Source organism: Taudactylus pleione, unplaced genomic scaffold, assembly GCF_031769625.1.
Source record: "Taudactylus pleione unplaced genomic scaffold, aTauple2 ptg000290l, whole genome shotgun sequence".
NCBI classification, from domain to species: Eukaryota; Metazoa; Chordata; class Amphibia; order Anura; family Myobatrachidae; genus Taudactylus; species Taudactylus pleione.
Window position 1 is genome coordinate 6,667,501 of NW_028284692.1, and position 19,117 is coordinate 6,686,617.

General features: G+C 42.7%; 1 protein-coding gene across 1 annotated transcript in view; it reads left to right on the forward strand.

Moving 5' to 3' along the window:
* The first annotated feature begins 2,345 nt into the window (after positions 1–2,345).
* MYCBPAP (MYCBP associated protein) overlaps positions 2,346–19,117 on the forward strand; it is an 82,173-nt gene continuing 65,401 nt past the window's right edge. Inside the window, exons 1-5 of the mRNA XM_088482713.1 lie at positions 2,346–2,417; positions 9,087–9,217; positions 14,976–15,135; positions 17,038–17,144; positions 17,347–17,521. Of these exons, the coding sequence (XP_088338839.1) occupies positions 2,369–2,417; positions 9,087–9,217; positions 14,976–15,135; positions 17,038–17,144; positions 17,347–17,521 (622 nt within the window). The 5' untranslated portion in view covers positions 2,346–2,368. The remainder of the gene's footprint in view (positions 2,418–9,086; positions 9,218–14,975; positions 15,136–17,037; positions 17,145–17,346; positions 17,522–19,117) is intronic.

Genomic DNA, 19,117 nt, shown 5'->3' on the forward strand with positions numbered 1-19,117 from the left:
GGACTGACACCTCACCTCAAGAGGCTCAGTCACCATACCGCGCTCAGGGCTACTTCATGGGGCTTCCTAGGACTCCTGTGCTGCTGCTCCTTCCTTCAGGGCGGCGCGCTGATGGCTGGGTGGCACCTTGGTGATGTCACACGTCCTGACATCACGTGGTGACACAGAGGAGGCGCCGGGTCACTGCCGCCATGTTTATTGAATTTATGTCCCCAGCAGTTCTTTGATTTGTCGGGTCCGCGGTTGGGAGCGGGGAAAGGGGTCGCGAGTTGCGGCCGGGGGGCGTGGCCTAAAACGTCCACTGACAGTGACAGGCTGCTGCAGCAGGAAAGTTTTTTTTCCTGTGTACAGCAGTAGAAACAACACAGCAGTTGCTGTGGGCCTATTCTGATGGGAGGCCTGGAGCTGCAGCTCCTTCCGGCCCATTGTTAATCCGGCCCTGGGAACACTTACCTCCCACTTCCCCCAGTCAATGTGACTTCCAGCCACAGTTAAATCCCTCATGTACTACTCTATATGTCTACTCGGGTTGGGTACGGGACGCCGGCGGTCAGCATACTTACAGCGGCATCCCGACCCAATTAGGTGTCTTAACCCCTTACCCACAGCCTAACTCCACCCCCCCGTAGCCTGACCCTAACCCTTCCCCCCTAGAGCCTACCCCTAATTCTCCCCCTAGTCACTAGTGCCTAACCCTAATATGGTAGATACTAGATCCAAGTTGACAGAAGGACCTCTGACAACTTACCCTCGGGATTCTGAAGCAGGGATTCCCGCGCCGGTATTCTGAGCCAACATCGTCCTGGAATTGAATATGGAGATGCTTGGAAAACGGGCAAAAAGTCCAAATCCCGGCCGCCTGTACCCCCCATGGTTGTTGCTAGATCCAAGTTGAAGAAAGGACCTAGCTGGATTCAATTGGAAGTGAAAAGTGCCATTTGGAGAAAAGTTTTCGCCGATTTGGACTTTTTGCCCGTTTTCACAGTATCTCCATATTCAATTCCAGGATGATTTTGGCTAAGTGGGATCTCAATGCATTTTAATAGGCGAAAAACTATCTCAATTGAATAGGAGGTGAAAAAAATTCTTTATTTTGGGGTGCAAAGGTGTGGAAACGACTCAGAACCCTTGGGACAGCCCCCAACGGACAAATCTGGCAAAAAAATAAAAATACCTCAGAACACCCCGGAAAAGACATGTCATTTTTGGGGCGAAAAAGTTGGGGGACAAGTATAAAAACTAGCGAAATAGGGTTCTTAGGGTGTGTAAGGAGGGGCCAAGTGTTTTTGGGATTGCAGGTGCCTGTATGAGGGTTGTTTTTCAAGTTTTTTTTAAAAGTTCACTTTAGAGACACAAAAATATGCTAGCACCCATTTTCAAGTACCCCAAATTTGACTGGACTACTTATTTTCACAATAAAATACTGTTTTCTATAAGTTTTCAGCACTTTTACAAATAAGCAGATAGAAAGTTTTAACACAAATTAATGACACAAAGTATGGCTAATAGTATACATCTGTAATGATTTCCAGTGTCAGTACATCTTATTTTGGGGTACAGACTGATTCCCGCAATGTTATCGGTACTTTCCGCCTGTTCCGCATTCGCCGTTTTCGCCTGTTTTGGAATTGAATTAGGCGAAAAGTGGTGACGCGCACGGAAAGGTTTCGCCTCTGAAACAGACTAATAAGGCAGTAAGTCGGACAAGCGAAACTTTGCCAACTTTTCGCCTGTAATTAATACGGGCCAAAGTCCAAGCCACTCAGCTCCTGTCACTTTACAGGCAGTGCTTGAAAAATGACAGCTAGGAGCTGGTTGGCTGGCACTTTATCTCCGTTCACTTTATCTCCATCCAAGGATTAATAAATAGACCCCATAAACCCGTGCCGAGCCTGCGAGGGGAAACTTCTGGCTCCCCCTTTTATCCCCTTCCCCTTTTGTCGCCGGTCACGTGGTTGTGGCATCAGAGGTCCTGAAAAGCACCTCGTTCTAGACCTTCCCCCACCCTGTACATTTTCTTGCTGTGCACCTCCTTATCATTTTTTTGTATTTGACTACGCTACATTTCCTCCCCTACCTCCATGCACCAACAAGGGGAGGGAATGACGCTAGACACTGGCTGATGACGTCAGGGTGAAGGGGATTTAGACATTACCACAAGGGGACACTAGTCACGACACACTACTTCCATATGGGCGGGACTTGGGAGTGGGACGGCTATAATAGTATTAGTATTAACTTATATCTCGCGAGATGTAGTGCGCATAGCACGCTGGTAGTTGTAGTTTATTGACTTTATGTTAGTGACAGGGGGAGAACTGAAAACTTGTGTACCGTTGCCATAGGCACGCACTGTAAGGACGGGAGCATGGCGCACAAACCGGGAAAGAAGGAGTCTCGGTCGAGGACCCCCCCGGGTAACCAATGTCTATTAGAGCTGTGCTATAAGATTGTGGTAGTGCTGTGCAGACACCAGCGCCGGAACACATAACTGGGGATGGCTCTATATATTTTATAGCTGCTTCTAATAGATGACAGTACTGTGATACAGCTGCACATCTGATAACTAGCCGCTGGTTTCTTTGGACACATTTACGTTTTGTTGATAAAATATACAATAATGGAAACAGCAGGTTATTGTTTCCTTCCATGATAATGATGGCAAACTTTGCGTGTAATATAGAATATTAATTAAAAAAAAATTGCCATCCCTATATCGTACATCTTTTACACACTTGTGGTTTATTTATGAGGTATTGCAGTGTGGCTCTGAAAATAAGCTTTCCATATTGTTACATATTGCGCCTGTTTAGAATCTTGGCTTACCCAGATCTGGCCAACATGTGACTCTCTGGCTGTTGTGAAACTACAAATCCCAGCATGCTTTACCAACTGATTACTGGGAGGGTATGCTGGGACTTGTAGTTTCACAACAGCTGGACAGCTGTACAGTTTGGCCAGGCCAGGCCAGGCTTAACACTATCACAGCTTCTAAGTTCAAACTCGGTTTGTTTAATGCACATGCATGGTCATTGGGCTTTATGAGTGCAAGTGCAAGTTAACGAAGCAAAATCCTTAGGTTTCTTCTCCAAAAAATAATTCATACATGTAGCCCATAGGGAATTTGATAAATTTGACTTTTTTATAGACCCCATAGTATTTATGGGAACTGCTTTTGCAAGCTTAAAGAAGAGGGACCACAGCAGATACCAGAGATGTCCGCTGCGGTATCCCCTTGTGATATGACTTTGATAATCTAAAATGCAGGAACTCTCTGAAAATAACTAGTTGACCACATTTTTTAGTCCCCTTGGTCATGTTTGACTAAAACTCTGTTTCTCCTAGATCCCTATACACACACCAAATGTTTTGTGCAGTTGCTATAGCTATATTTCCCACTACACAAGTGACATGTTTCAAAATAACAGCTGGCTGCTATGGTATGACATATCAGGTTTTCTTATGCGTTTTGTAAATGTGTAGTGTGTGCTAGCGAACACTCTGTTTCTCCACATAGCAAGCTTTGGGATCGCAGCGCTGCAGGACTGATACATTGTGTGTTTTTAGTTATTGAATGGAATACTTACACCAGCCTAGTGCTGAGGTATTTATCTGACCATTCCGGCAGGGCCATCTCTTCCATTGGGGTTGTTGTGCAGTTGCCCAAGTCCCCGAAGCTTGTAGGGGCCCGCCAACCCACTCCCCTGTAGCCGCAGGCAGTTGGTAAATTTGTGATATATTTATAAGTCGGCCGCCAGTGAATTGTATTCTGATCTACCCCCCCCCCCCCACTCACCCCCCTATGACAAGTACTCATCTCAGTCCCAGTTTCACTTCATCCGCCGGCTTCAGACCAGTCAGAAAGAGTCTCTCTGCATGTGTGGGAGGTCTGATGGGCATGCAGGAGGGTTTAATTTTATTGACCATATAATTTTTTTTCCTGTGAATGGGTAGGTAGGGGCCCCAGTACATTGCTTTGCCCAGGGCCCACACTGCTGTTAAGACAACCCTGCATTCTGGTGTAGCATAGGGTAGGATACATGATCTCCAGTGCTGACAATGTCATATCCGTTTTTCTTTCTGTCTCCCATGGGTAGGCTTAAATCACCTGTAACTTTACTGATGTTGAGGAACTACAAGTCTCATCATGGAAATGCATGCAAGGAATTGTCATTCAATAACAGCTGGAAAGCCACACATGCCTAACCCTAACATGTCCCCGGTGGTACCTATCCCTAACCTCCCCTTCCCGTACCCTAAACCTAACTCTCCCAAGGGGGTGTCTAACCCTAACTTCGCCCCGGTGGTCCCTAACCCCCACTCCGTGCAGCCTAACCCTAACCTTCCCAAGGGGTTACCTAACCCTAATTTCCCCCCGGGGGTCCCTAAACCCCGTCCCTTCCCCGGGCTAACGTGCATACTTACCCCGGATCTTTCGTTTGGGATTCCGGCAGTCGGGATGCCGACACCAGTATCCTGATTTCATTTGGGTTAGCGGCTTCGGCATTTTGCCGGCCGGCGGGATTCTGGCATCGGTATATCGACAGCCGGCATCCCGTCCGCCGGCCTATTCACTACATCCCGTAATCCAGAGAGTACCATGGTGGAAGCCATTAATCCTTTTATGATTAGGTGTTGTCCATTTTGGGGAAAAAAATTCTAGTCCTCTTTTTTGATCCAGTGTAATCAGGAAACGGAGGCCATTGCCGCTCCCTCCCCATCCACAAATGGCAGCAGACTGTCAATCACTGCCAGTCTGCGCAGAATGGGTAATGCGCCTGCGTGGATTCACGAACATCGTGAATCTGCGTTCATAAGTGCACTGGCGTGCACTGCTGAATCAGGCCCTATGTGTGGTGAGCTAATCATTATCATATTCCCAATCACTTGTGGTTGAGGCTACAGTGTTAACCAGTCAGAAATCAGAAACTGATCCATATAAGAGACCCTTCTCGAAGAATCTATTAGTAAAGCCCAGAAGAAAGTCTCAAAGCAGCAGACGGCAGAATAAGAAGATGCTCAAAGCAAAAGATGAGAAGAAATAAGTTAAGTTATTGTGGGAAGAAATAATATTTCCCAAACATAGAGCTGGCTTAAATAAACAATATATACTGATGGCACATACTGAGCACAGATTTGAATCTTCAGCCTATACAAGCAGTGTGGCTGCCAAGGTGTTATAATAAAGGGCCTATTTCCCTGGGACACTGCTACATTTGCTAGAAATGGGGTCTGGAATGTAGAACTTTCATCTCAGTCCAAGGTGTCCTAGAAAATGTAAAAAAAAAATAAAACAAAAAGACTTCCTTCAACGTTATAATCTCAATTCTATTTCAAGGGTATGGTCGCAAATTCCCTGTATTTTCAAGAGGTCATAGGAGTCTGTTAATGTAATTTTCCCTGTCCTCAGTAAAGGACTGGAAACAAATAATGGTGGGAGCTCCTATGATGAGGGGTACATGGATGTTGGGGATACATACTTATACAGAACAGGATGTAGTTTGCAGACCGGCGGACAGCATGCAGCCGATCTGAATCCCGACGGTGAAAGCCAGACACGGGACTTAAGATGGTAATGTGCTCTTCTATGTACATAAATACAGGGTAACAACATATACTTGGTATTCTATTCAGATACAGTGATAAGATTTTTGGTTCTGTGTATATTCTACTTAATATTGTATTCCTCGCTCAAGTAGACAGTAATTCTGTACAGTAAGTTTTTCCAAAAATAGATAATTTTATGGTCCCAAAATGTTCAAGAACACATGTATTTAAAAAAAAAAAAAAAGAAAAGTAAATGTACCTTGGCTATGTGATCAGTTGGTGTCTTTGCATCTTCAATATCAAATTCATTGGTTTGTTTGTCCGGTTATGCATTCGGACACCCCTGCACCGATTGGGTTAGTGACTGTACTTAAAATGGACACCTCGCATGTAACAGACCAGTCAATAAAAATGCGTCCAGTTGGATCCTAGCCAGGTTTTAGGGGGTTAGGGTCCCGGTCGGACCTCCCATAGGCAGAACTTTGACCCGGGGAGCCTGTTCTGGGCCTTTCACTGTATCGATTTGGACAAAAACTTCACAAAGTGGTAACATTGGATCTCAAAAGACATACTAGGGGGTTGAGGTCTAAGTCGGACCTCCCGTTGGTGTATGCTGGGCAGAACTTTGAACTGGGGATGCTGGGCAGAACTTTGACCTGGGAGCCTTATCTGGGCCATCCACTGGATGGATTTGGATGTAAACTTCACAGATGGGTAGCAGTTGGTTTAGGATGCCTAATAGAGTGGTTGGGGTCCCGGTCGGACCTCACGGTGGAGTGCGCAGGGCAGAACTTTGACCCAGGAACTGGTCCTTCCACTGGATGGATTTAGACGAAAATTTCACAGTGTGGTACCATTGGATGTCAGAGGACATACTAGGGGCTTGAAGTCCCAATCGGACCTCCCGTTGGAATATGCTGGGCAGAACTTTAACCCGGGAAGCCTGTTCTGGGACTTCCACTCTGGATTTGGATGAAAACTTCACAGAGGGGTGGCAATTGGTCTAGGATGCCTAATGGAGGGGTTGTGGTCCCGATCGTACCGTGAAACGGAGTTGGCTGGGCTGAACTTTGACCCGGGGAACCTCTTCTGTTCCTTCCACATGGATTTGAACAACATCACATAATTTGTTTGAAAACTTCACAGAGTGGTAACATTGGATCCCAGAAGACATACTAGGGGGTTGAGGTCCCATTCGTACCTCCCATTGGTGTAGTGTAGTGTGGGCCGAACTTTGACCCAGGGAGCCTGTTCATGGCTTTCCACTGGATGGAATTGGAGGAAAACTTCAGAGGGGTCGCAATTGGACTGTGATGCCTAACGGAGTGGTTGGGGTCCCGGACGGACCTCACGGTGGAGTGCGCCAAGCAGAACTTTGACCCAGGGAGTCTGCTCCCCCCCCCAAATCTTACTTCAGCTCCTGCAATCCCTTCAGGAGGTATGTCTCTCTATTGCTGCAGTCCAGCACTGGAGTTGGATCTCCTGCCTGGCTAGGCCTTTGTTTCTTTTTTTTATACTGGCCGGTCAGGTTGATGAAGCTTTTCCCCTGTGAACTTCTGTCATACTAAATTGATGGAAAGGGACCTTGAAACTATACTGTCAGTTTAAAAAGGCTGCCCAAGCACGCCTAGAGGACCCCCCGCATTAGACCATTACCTGCATCAGTGAACCCACCAAACTGAGAGAGCATATGTACGTTTTGTGTTTTAACTAAATTAAATGAAACGATTCAGCGGGAGGACCAATCACAAGCCGTAATCCTGTGATTGTGGCTTATGATTGGTATTTGTATTATTTTTTATTTATTTATTAACCGTTTCTTATATAGCGCAGCATATTCCATTGCGCTTTACAATTGTAGACATTAATAGAACAAAACTGGGTAATTACAGACAGATATATAGGTAGGAAGGCCCTGCTCGCAAGCTTACAATCTATTATCACTTTACCCAGTTTCTGTTTGGATCTGCACTAAGTAACACATGTTTACTTGCTGGTACTGCAACTTTAAGAAGCTGTCAGCAAAAAAATTGGACAAATACGAGAGTTGTCCAAAAAGTAATGCCTAAATGCTCATAACTCTGAAATAATAAGCAACATTTATTTGAAACTTTGTCAGTTTGTAGTTTAATATGTCTGCTAACTATATATGTAGTTTTGTTTAGGTAGTTCAAGAAATACCATGGAATCCAAGATGAAACAAAGAGCCGTCATTGTATTTCTGAAAAAAGAAAGCTGCAGTGCTACAGAAATCCACAGAAGACTGAAAAAAGTGTATGGTGAGTGTACAAATGACTATAGCAATGTCAGAAGGTGGATGAAGCGTCCATGTGCGACAAACCACGTTGTGGCAGACCATCAAATGCAGTGACAGCAGAGAACAGACAAAAAGTCGATGCCAGGATTCAGAAAGACCGTCGTGTGACCATCAGAGATATCAGTGATGAATTTGAATGTAGCCATGGCACTGTAGAAACACTGATCAATGATTTGGGATATCGCAAAGTGTGTGCTAAATGGGTTCCAATGCAATTAACCAGGGATTATAAGGCCCAGACAGTGGAAGTGTGCAATGACCTTTTGACCAACTTTGAAGCCAACCCTGAGACATTTTTGGAAAATGTCATTACAGGAGATGAGACCTGGATATTCCTTTGTGAACCAGAAACAAAGGCCCAATCAAAGCAATGGAAACACCCACGTTCACCTAGGCCAAAAAAGTTTAAATCATAGCGATCCGTAAACAAAGTCATGGCCATATTCTTCTGGGATTGCCGAGGTGTTATTTTCATCGATTACTTGGAACCAAACCAATCAACAGTGATTGATACATTATTACACTTAAGAAGCTGAAAGAAACCATACGCAAAAAAAGGTCAACAATTCCACTGTCAAATGTCATCTTACACCACAACAATGTCAGACCTCACACTTCGATGGCAACATCTGCGGCCATTGCCAAAATGGGGTGGGCAATAATGCCACATCCACCATGCACTCCTGATTTGGCCCCTTCTGACTTTCTTCTGTTTGGCCCTCTCAAATACTGTCTACGGGGTCAACATATTGAAGACATAGAGGTTGCTAAAAACGCCATACGTTCCTGGGTCAAACACCAACCACTGGAATTTTTCCAAAGTGAATTCACAGCTTGGGTTGAGATGTGGAGAAAATGCTTGAGGGCAGATGGTGAATTTTTTGAGTAGAGTCATTCTGTTACTAAGACTTCAAAGTATTTTACTGCAAATTTTCAAATCTGTATCTATAATAAAATTTGAGTTGTGAGCATTTAAGCATTACTTTTTGAACAACCCTCGTAGCATACTTTGCCAACTAAGTCAAGTGTAAATTTCAGTTATTTCAAGTATATTATTTATATCAATTTAACAAAGACATTTATCAAATTCTCTATAATGCTACAAATAAATTCTTGTGTAAAGTATCTCTAACAGCAACATTAGGTTGGTTCGATTATCTTCTTTCACATGAATTATTGTCCCAAATGTAATCGGAAATATGATCTTCTTATTATGTTCTAGAGAAAAAGAAGTTGAAGGGGTTTGAACAGTCTTCCACCCCAGCACAAGAACAAGCAGAGCCGACTGCAAGCAGTGTGCTGCAAGGAGATGAAATTCAGGCGCTGGCAATTAAACTCGGGGATCTTGAGAAGGTAAGATACTAGTTTGTCATGTAATGAGGTTTATGCAATCTGTGCTTCTCCTGCTGTTGTTGAAATAATATTCACACTCTATATTCAGACCTCACAAGTGCCCTGGTAATTTCAGGGGTAGCACTACAAAAGTGTAATGATCGGGCAATTTTAAAAAGGCATTCTAGCGAGACACGTGCAATCAAACTAAGATGTAGGGCTAAATTTAATATCCATCAGTTTTTCAAAGCCGACGATGATAGGCAGCTTTAACAGAGTTAAAGTGACAGCAGAAATAGATGCCTGGTTTAGCATTTATTCTTGTTGCTGCTTTAAATCAATCGATCATAGCGGCCGATCTTCGTTGTCTTTGCAAAAATAATGGATAGTAATTCGAGCCCGTAGATTTAATATGTTTTGCGAAGTGTGTGCCCAGGTTCTGCATTATAAATATAAATATATATATATATATATCTAATTTAGCCAATATGCTAGCAAGTATCTAATATACGTAATATACGTAGCTAATATTATTCAGATTGTTGTTAATATGTAAGGCATCACAGTGCTCTGCAGATCTGGGCACAATGGCATATGAGGGATATAGAATAAATGTATGTATGTACTATAAATGAAGAGTAGTGAGGGCCTTACTTGTAACATGGCTAGCAATCTTAGGAAACAGGATGACTCAAGACAAAGGAAGCAAATGTAGCTCCAAATCAAGATTGGTAAAGAAGCTCGGATGTTCCACTGTGATTATTAGAGCCTACCCTCAGGGCCGTAACTAGCTATGAGCGACTAGTGCCGTCGCACAGAAGCCAAAGGCTCTGTGATCAGCACCATTGCCGCCCCATGGCCCTTGCTCCTGGCTAGCCCCACGGCCCTTACTCCTGGCTGGAACGGCAATACAATGTGGTATAATATGAACTGGTGGCACTGTGTATTATAACTAGGGCATTACTACGGGGCATAAAATTAACTAGGGCACTACTATGGGGCATAAAATTAACTAGGGCACTATTACTGTATGGTGCATAAAATTAACTAGGACAATATTATTTGGCATAGAATGATCAATGACTGTGGAGAGAGGTGTCTCTCTAGAAGTATGGGAAAGGGATCCCTCAAAAATGTTTCTTTGGTGCCCACAAAGTTCTGGCTATGCCCGGAGTAGATCTAACGAGCAAGTGCCACCATTTATACAGCTAATCTCAGTCATTGATTGCATGGGCTGCAATGAACCATGTGCTGAGTAATTTTTTTTTAAATAATCCTGAACAAGAGTATTTTAATATTATTCTCAATAGTTTGTATTTATTTTCCCACAAAGAGAGGACAAATGTTGGGTGGATGAAACACAAGTATTAAAGTCGTTGCAACACCCCAACATCAATAACAGGGGACAATATTATTTTAGTCCTCCTGTTCCAGAGGCTTAGTAAAGGCTATATTTCATGAAAGTACTACTTTATTAGTATTGATTTTGTTTTGAATGTACCTATTTGTAGTTGATATAATTCATTTGCACTTTTATTTATCTGAGTCTATGTTTGCATGTTTATTTCAACTTTTATTCACAAATATTCCACATATTGAGTCATGTTGATACATACCAAGTATTGTCATTTAAGTATTTCCTTAAATATTTAGTAAAACATAGTAGGGAATAGAAGTAGTAGTAGTTGCATTAGTAGGTAGCAAATGTACTGTAATCAGTACACTTTACTAATTATTACCCACAGCATGATGATTACAGTGCTTTATTAAAGAAATGTGCCCAGGTTACAGAAAATTTCATACTTTTACCAAATTTATGTAGATGTATTCCCTCGATGTCCCCATCTTGTATTAAAATTGTAAAAATCTAGAGTTAATTCTGGAAGCTGAATTTATTAATTTTGTATACACACCTAGTAACATTCCTCATGAATGGTGATTCTGTTACTGACTTTGAAAGTAGCCTGATTTATCAAGAATTATATACACAAGATAACACTTAAGCTATTTTGATAGAATCATATATGGGGTTTATTGTGGGCTGTTGGGTTATGATGATTTGTTCACATTAGCGGTGGCAGTTGTATTATGAATAGAGTTTATTACAGTAAAAAAGTGATTCCGTTGCCAATGGAATTGCTCATTTATAACCACAGGTCTTAATGACAACAAGACAACTCTGTGATGTCACTTCCTCCGCAGCTGTACAGTTATGCCTAACATTATCTCATGTATAAGCATTTTTCGGAAAGAACAATTCTCTAGAAATGATCTCTAGATAATTTGCATATACATCATTCATCTTTAATAAATATTGTGAGTTTCTATTAATAGATTTTAATATTAGACGTGCCTGAGTTTACTTAAAACACTAAATATAAAGTTGCTGATTCTGATTCAGACTGAAATCTAACGCAAGTACAAACGTCCTTGGTAGTCCTATATGCTAACTTTTTTCTGTCTTCAGCTTCTTTCAGTAGTCTCTGCACTTACACCTACCCCACACTAGGTTTAAAAGCTCTGTCTAAAACAGGGGTCCCAGTTCCGTCTGCATGCCACAAACATGCCTATGACACTCCCATAAGATGGATCTTACACAAGCAAGCTAGGGTGGCTAGAGTAAGACAACCAAAATAGTCCAGAAGAGAAATTTACTGTATACCCAGCAGATGGCAGCAGCAGATAATGTAAAGTGACGTAAAAAGAGAGCTATTGAGTGCCTAGGAGTTAAAGACAGGGTTGTAGCCTCGAGCAAACAGGAGTTTAAAAGGAAAAGCCCCCAACCCCCAACAAAAAACAACAGTCACAGTGATTAAATAATGCAGGCAATTTGTAGCTGAGGATCCGGTGAGGGGTCCTGCTCAGGGGCCAGAACAAAATGTCTGTATAGTAATCAGCAATGTCCCAGATATGGAGAACTCTAAGATGAGCAGGCAGTGCTTTATAGAAAGTGGGGAACCAGAGTGAGTGGACCCTTTATAATCTCCAGCAGTAACAGGAGAAAGTGAAGAATTAAGCAGTGACTCACCCAGGTAACTCAGAGGCTGGCGTCCCTATAGCAGTTCTGAAGAGTGAAGTCACTGCAAAGTCAGAGATCTGCTGCAGTTGTGTAGAAGTAGCTTGGTGGCAGGTGATCAGCACCACAGGGACCCGGACACTGGCCTGTGGGGTCACCCGCTCATGCGTCACCATGGAGGCAGCTGCAGCCGCAGGACTAGAAGACAGGTAGCAGAGGGGGGGTCACCAGGACCTGCCGAGGGCAGCACAGATCTTCTGCACCAGAGACCAAAGGTAGAGCAGTTGCAGACAACGGGGAAGGCAGAAGGCGGTACAGCTTCCAAGGAGACCTGGAGCACTAGCAGCAGGACGGGAGCAGCAGCCTGCCGGGATGCATTCGCGTGGTCCTCAGGCAGAAACATCAGACAGCCCTGGAGAGGGAAGCTGAAGCGCACACCAGGGCAGGCAACCCAGCAGAGGATGGAGGTCACAAGTAGTTGCAGCACATGCAGAGGCACATAATGGTGGAGAGAAGTGATCACGCTCCCAGAGAAAGGATCGAGAAGGGCAGGAAACATTTGGTACAAGGATAGAGGAAGGGTAGAAAACATTTGTTGCAGGGATAGAGGAAGGGCAGGAAACATTTAGTGCAAGGATAGAGGAATGGCAGGAAACATTTAGTGCAAGGATCGGGGAAGGGCAGGAAACATTTGGTGCAAGGATAGAGGAAGGGCAGGAAACATTTGGTGCAAGGATAGAGGAAGGGCAGGAAACATTTGGGTCAAGGATAGAGGAAGGGCAGGAAACATTTAGTGCAAGGATAGAGAAAGGGCAGGAAACATTTAGTGCAAGGATAGAGAAAGGGCAGGAAATATTTGGTGCAAGGATCGAGGAAGGCAGGAAACATTTAGTGCAAGGATAGAGAAAGGGCAGGAAACATTTAGTGCAAGGATAGAGAAAGGGCAGGAAACATTTAGTGCAAGGATAGAGAAAGGGCAGGAAATATTTGGTGCAAGGATAGAGGAAGGGCAGGAAACATTTGGTGCAAGGATTGAGAAAGGGCAGGAAACATTTAGTGCAAGGATTGAGAAAGGGCAGGAAACATTTAGTGCAAGGATAGAGGAATGGCAGGAAACATTTAGTGCAAGGATCGAGGACGGGCAGGAAGCATTTGGGTCAAGGATCGAGGAAGGACAGGAAGCATTTGGTGCAGGGATAGAGGAAGGGCAGGAAACATTTAGTGTGGGGATAGGAGAAGGGCAGCAATCATTTAGTGCAAGGATTGAGAAAGGGCAGGAAACATTTAGTACAGGGATGGAGGAAGGGCAGGAGACATTTAGTGCAGGGATAGAGGAAGGGCAGGAATCATTTAATGCAAGGATAGAGTAAGGGTAGGAAACATTTAGGGCCTGATTCAATACGGATCGCTATTGCGAAGATCTTCTCCCAGGTCTGCTGCAATAATGTGCTAATGAATGCAATCGCAGAGCTGTTGCACAGCCAGCATAGAGACGCTCACTACTGCTATCTCACATCCGTAATACTTTGCAGTCCTGCGTATACATCGTGAACATCAGTCCCTCACGCAGAAATACAGCAGGTGTGACCTTACTCAGAAATTGCTCACCTCGTCGCATGCAGTGGGTACTCAAGCTGCGTATGCCGTCGCAGTTGCTTATTTATGAACGGCGTTCAAACGGACTGGTACGCCTGCATTTCTACAACCACTGCCCCATCACCACCCCTAAATGCTGACCTCCCGTCACTCACTCGATGGATTTGTATCTGCGTGAGTGATCGCAGTGCGATCACAATGCTAAATTATGCACGTGCACTGCGGTGCATATGCATGTACTGTACCCACCATCGACTGATCTGCGTACGCTGTTGCAGTTGCGATCCGTGATGAATCAGGCCCTTAGGGCAGGGATAAAGGAAGGGCAGGAAACATTTGGTGCAGGGATAGAGGAAGAGCAGAAAACATTTGGTGCAGGGATAGAGGAAGGGCAGGAAACATTTGGTGCAGGGATAGAGGAAGAGCAGGAAACATTTGGTGCATGGATAGAGGAAGAGCAGAAAACATTTGGTGCAGGGATAGAGGAAGAGCAGAAAACATTTGGTGCAGGGATAGAGGAAAGCAAGGAAATATTTGGTGCAGGGATAGAGAAAGGGCAGGAAACATTTGGTGCAGGGATAGAGAAAGGGCAGGAAACATTTGGTGCAGGGATAGAGGAAGAGCAGGAAACATTTGGTGCAGGGATAGAGGAAGGGCGAGAAACATTTGGTGCAGGGATAGAGGAAGGGCAGGAAACATTTGGTGCAGGGATAGAGGAAGGGCAGGAAACATTTGGTGCAGGGATAGAGGAAGGGCAGGAAACATTTGGTGCAGGGATAGAGGAAGGGCAGGAAACATTTGGTGCAGGGATAGAGGAAGGGCAGAAAACATTTGGTGCAGGGATAGAGGAAGGGCAGGAAACATTTGGTGCAGGGATAGAGGAAGGGCAGACTGTGATATTTTGAGATTGGTGATTTTTGAGATTTGACAGCCACAGCTCACTTATAAATTCATATGGCATTTTAGTTGAGAACATTTCCAACATTTGATTTCAACTTCTTCTGGGGGAATTGATGTCAAAAGCGATAAAAGCAAAGTTTTATTATGTGGGTTTTTCCTCTTCCGAAATGTTTCATATGAAAAAAGCCATTATGCATTTCTGGGAGGTTTACAGTATTTTTTTTGCAACTTGCCGTGCCAAATATTCTTTCATTTCATATTTCATAGCTTCATCCTCCAAGACACCCCAAAGAAGAACAGAAAACTCCTGGTACAAGCCTTATCCTAATTCGGAAACCTCACGATCAAGAGCAAAGTAAAAAGAGACGGCTGATTGTAGCTCGTCCAGGACCACCGGAGTCTGCAACCAAAGGCCAGGCCCTTTCAGGTAGATGCTTAAGCTAGTCAAGATAAAGCTACATATGTGGCCACATACATTTATCCTAGTCTCGTTACACATAACGCGTGACCTCCGTGCATCTCGGTAGCGCAGAGCGTCTTTTCCTGTGACTTTTTACCTTAAAATGCATCTTATTCACAAAGCAATGTGAATACGATGCACAAGTAGCTTCTGCTAATTAAAATGATATGCGACATGCCTATATTCAGTGTGCGACTGCGGCTACATCTGCATGCAAAATGCTGTGTTACAGTGTTACAGCCGCTGACACTGTAACATAGCATTTTGCATGCAGATATAAAAAAGAAATGATGTTTAACGCACAAGGAGGCTAGATGTATGTGGACACATCTGTATAAGATTTAGGGCCATATCCAGTTAGTCAAGATAAGCCGCAATTGTGCAAAAAGTTTACACTTGTGCAAAGTTTTTCGACAAACATGCGTATCGCAATATCCTATTAGCCGCGGCTTTTCGCAGATGCGAATACTTTATAGTCAAAAACGGCAAAAAGTTTTCACCATCTCAGAGCAAGTGTAAAGTTCTGCAAAACCTCAATTTTTGGCTAAAAATGTCAGGACTTGGTTCAGAACCCCTTGGACACCCTCCCCAATGACTTATTAGGCAAAAAAAATGTTAATTAGCTTAATTCGACCAATAATGTCATGTTATTTTTGGGGTGAAAATGTACGTGGAAAATGGGTTTAAAGTAGTGGGGTAGGTATTTTGGGGTCTGTATGGATGGGTCAGATCTATTTGGGATTGCAGGTGCAAGTGACAGGTGTATTTTTAATATTTTGCACTTTTATGACAAAAAAACATACTTACACCCATTTTAATGTACCCCCAATTTAACCACAGCATTTATTTTTTCCCAAAATATATTGCTTTCTATCATTGTTTTTAACTGTTAGAGAAAAGTGCATATAACAGCCATTTCACACAATTTTAAAAATCCAAACCCTTTGATTTTAGCCACTAATACACTTGTACACTATTACCCTATATTAGTTTACTTCTTTTGAGGGTACAGGCAGATTTCCCCATTTTCACCTGCACTTTTCACCGCTAACGCCAAGGAAATTTTTCAGGCGAATGCCGTCTTGTTTCTTTTGCAATAGGATTGCATGAAAAACGGCTGGCACGAAAAGTTCAGTTGAAGAGTGCAAAAAGTTTTCGAATTGGATATGGTCCATAGCTGGGACAGCCAGAGTATATTAAATCACCCTTATAATTGTTCTAGAGAACACCGATCTGATGTCTGCACTCACTGTTTGTTTATAAAGATATTATTTTCAGGCGTTATGCATATACCAACATTACTTCTGTAACAAAATACCAAAAATTAAGGGGCTTATGTATCAAGCAGTGAAAAGTGTGGAGAAGTTACCAATAGCAACCAATCAGCTTTGAAGTAGCATTTAGTAAAGTCTATAAAATAATAGGTAGGAGCTGATTGGTTGCTATGGGCAACTTCTCCACTAGTCCACTTCTCCACGCTTTTCACTACTTGATACACAAACCCCATAATCATCTGTAGCATTGTCTACTTTGCTCTCAGAATAAGAATTTGGACATCCGGTTACTCAGCAACAGACTGTTCATCATATAATTACAGGAAATATTGTGATCATTTTGAAATTATTGAAATGACATTATTCACTAGACATACAACTGCTAAAGGACTATGGATTCATCTAGTCTGGTCATCTAAAAATGTCTATTTGTGTAAACAATTCTCTAGGTTAAATACCAAAAGTGAAAGAAATTCTAAATAAAATATTTGCCAGGTACAGTTATCTTGCAATCCTTTGCATATTCAATGTTCAGTAATTGACGTTACCAGAAATCCATTTCTTCAAAATTGTTTTAACCCAGATCCTGTTTTAGGGGCAGAAGTACCTTTGTGTGACACACATAGTCCGCTTCAGCTGCATAATATCCTGGGGAGTCTGCAGGAACTGAACCGAGAAGCTAGAGCAAGAGGAAACCTGCAGGTGAGTTTTATTTCCCAAGCCCTTTATGTTTACTATGATCCTGAGGCAGATTATTCTAGTTACCCTTTCTTGGAATAGTTTTAGTATAGCCTTTAAAATATGTAATTTTAAAATATAATACTTCTTGATGATATATTGAATATCCCTACAGGCAGAATATTTGTGCTAACTAGCTATTAATCTACATTCTCTATGTGCTTAGGTTGCTCAGCTTATACCAGAGCCCCAACACTTTGATTTTCTTGGAATACATGATGGAAAAGGAAAACTTGAACAGAAAAAGGAAACGTTCAGACCGTCTCAGAAACAGGACAATGCTCTTAATAACTGGCAGTACCACATGCATCTGAGGAAGCGGCAGCTAGACTCATTATCACGTTAGTTTCATAGTTGTTTTTTACGCTAATAGTCATTTATAACAGCAGTGCGCGTACTTCTATTGTAGTAACATGGTGGTCTGAAATTCTGTCATCCTTCCATGCACTTTCTCACTTTCATGTATGTGCTTACACACATCTTAGAAGGAGAAGTATCATTTAATATCATTTTTAAATGTTGTCCAAGTTTTGCTTTACATTTCCGCCTTACTTTGAAGAGTAGCTTTTATTTCTTCAAAATAATAGATATCAGGAAATCCCGGCATTAACCGCCTTAGTTATGGAGGTTATTATGGATATTAGTTACTGAGGATATTATGGAGATAATGAGTCTGTAATTTTGTCATAAAAAGTCCTGCTAAATATGGTGGGCAATGTAACCTTTCCATTGTAAAAGCAACCTGAAAAATGGCCATTTAATCTCCTCTCCCAAGAAATGTAGGGCACCACAGTTCACACATTGCACGTTCATAGGACCCAGAGAGTAGTATTGTGACGAATATGTCATGTGCATTGTAAGCGGAGTATGAGTTGATCTTGTTATATGTTGTCTAAGATCTTTGAACTGCTCTGGGCGACCTGTAAGGGTTCTACCACATCGACGTCCTCGAGGCCGGCCTCTAGGCATGTTTGGTGTAAACAATGCGAAGTGAAGTGAATAATGAAGTAACACAGCAGTCGGTGATTGAGGTCCCCGCAAGATGCGCTGATATACAGTATGTGGCTGAAAATAACTGTCACAGTTTACAGACTACCCAGCAGGTCACATGTTCCAGGTCACCCAGCAGGTGCACAGAGAGAGTTCACCAACTGTCACATTTTCCAGAGCACAATGGTGATGTATTGTAAATGGCGGGCGGACATTTTAACTCCGCAGTGAAGCAACAAATTACAACACCAATATTATTCTACAAATCTACAGACTAGAACCTATAATTTGGTATATGATATGCCCTGCTCAGACAACGGCATCATAGAAATATGTCACTCATAAAAGTCGTCCTTCTGCTATTAATATATACAGTATAATCTTACTTTCTATGTCTCTGCCATAGCTATAAATTATTATATTTACAGCCTTTATTAGATTTCCTGGTTTCTGGCTTTCCTACTTTCTCCTGCTAGCTATTAATTACTATGATAATACATTCTTCAGCAAATGCTGTAATTTGCGGTCATGATATAGCACATTGTAAATAGCATAGTGTTCCAGGGACTGTGGGAACAGCAATTAGTGCTAGCGGTTATCGCTGAACTGCAGTTAGAAGTATAGCTAGCGACATGTAGTAAGATGAGTTACCTTTGAAAGTGCGGGCATTATAGAAAAATTATTAGTTTAATCATTTTAAAAAGATGACCTCTTTTATTAAGTGGAGGCATTTCAAAGTCTGTAGCATTTATACTCCCAGTTCTTCATCTAAAAGATGGTTAGATATACTTTCTAACAGAGTCTTGTCTATCTAAATAGTACCTTTTTGAGAAAACACAAATGTAATGCCATAGAGCTGGGGTAAGCAACCTGTGGCACTCCAGGTACTGTGGAAATACATATCCCAGCATGCTCTTCCACAGTTTTGCTGTTAGGGCATGCTAAAA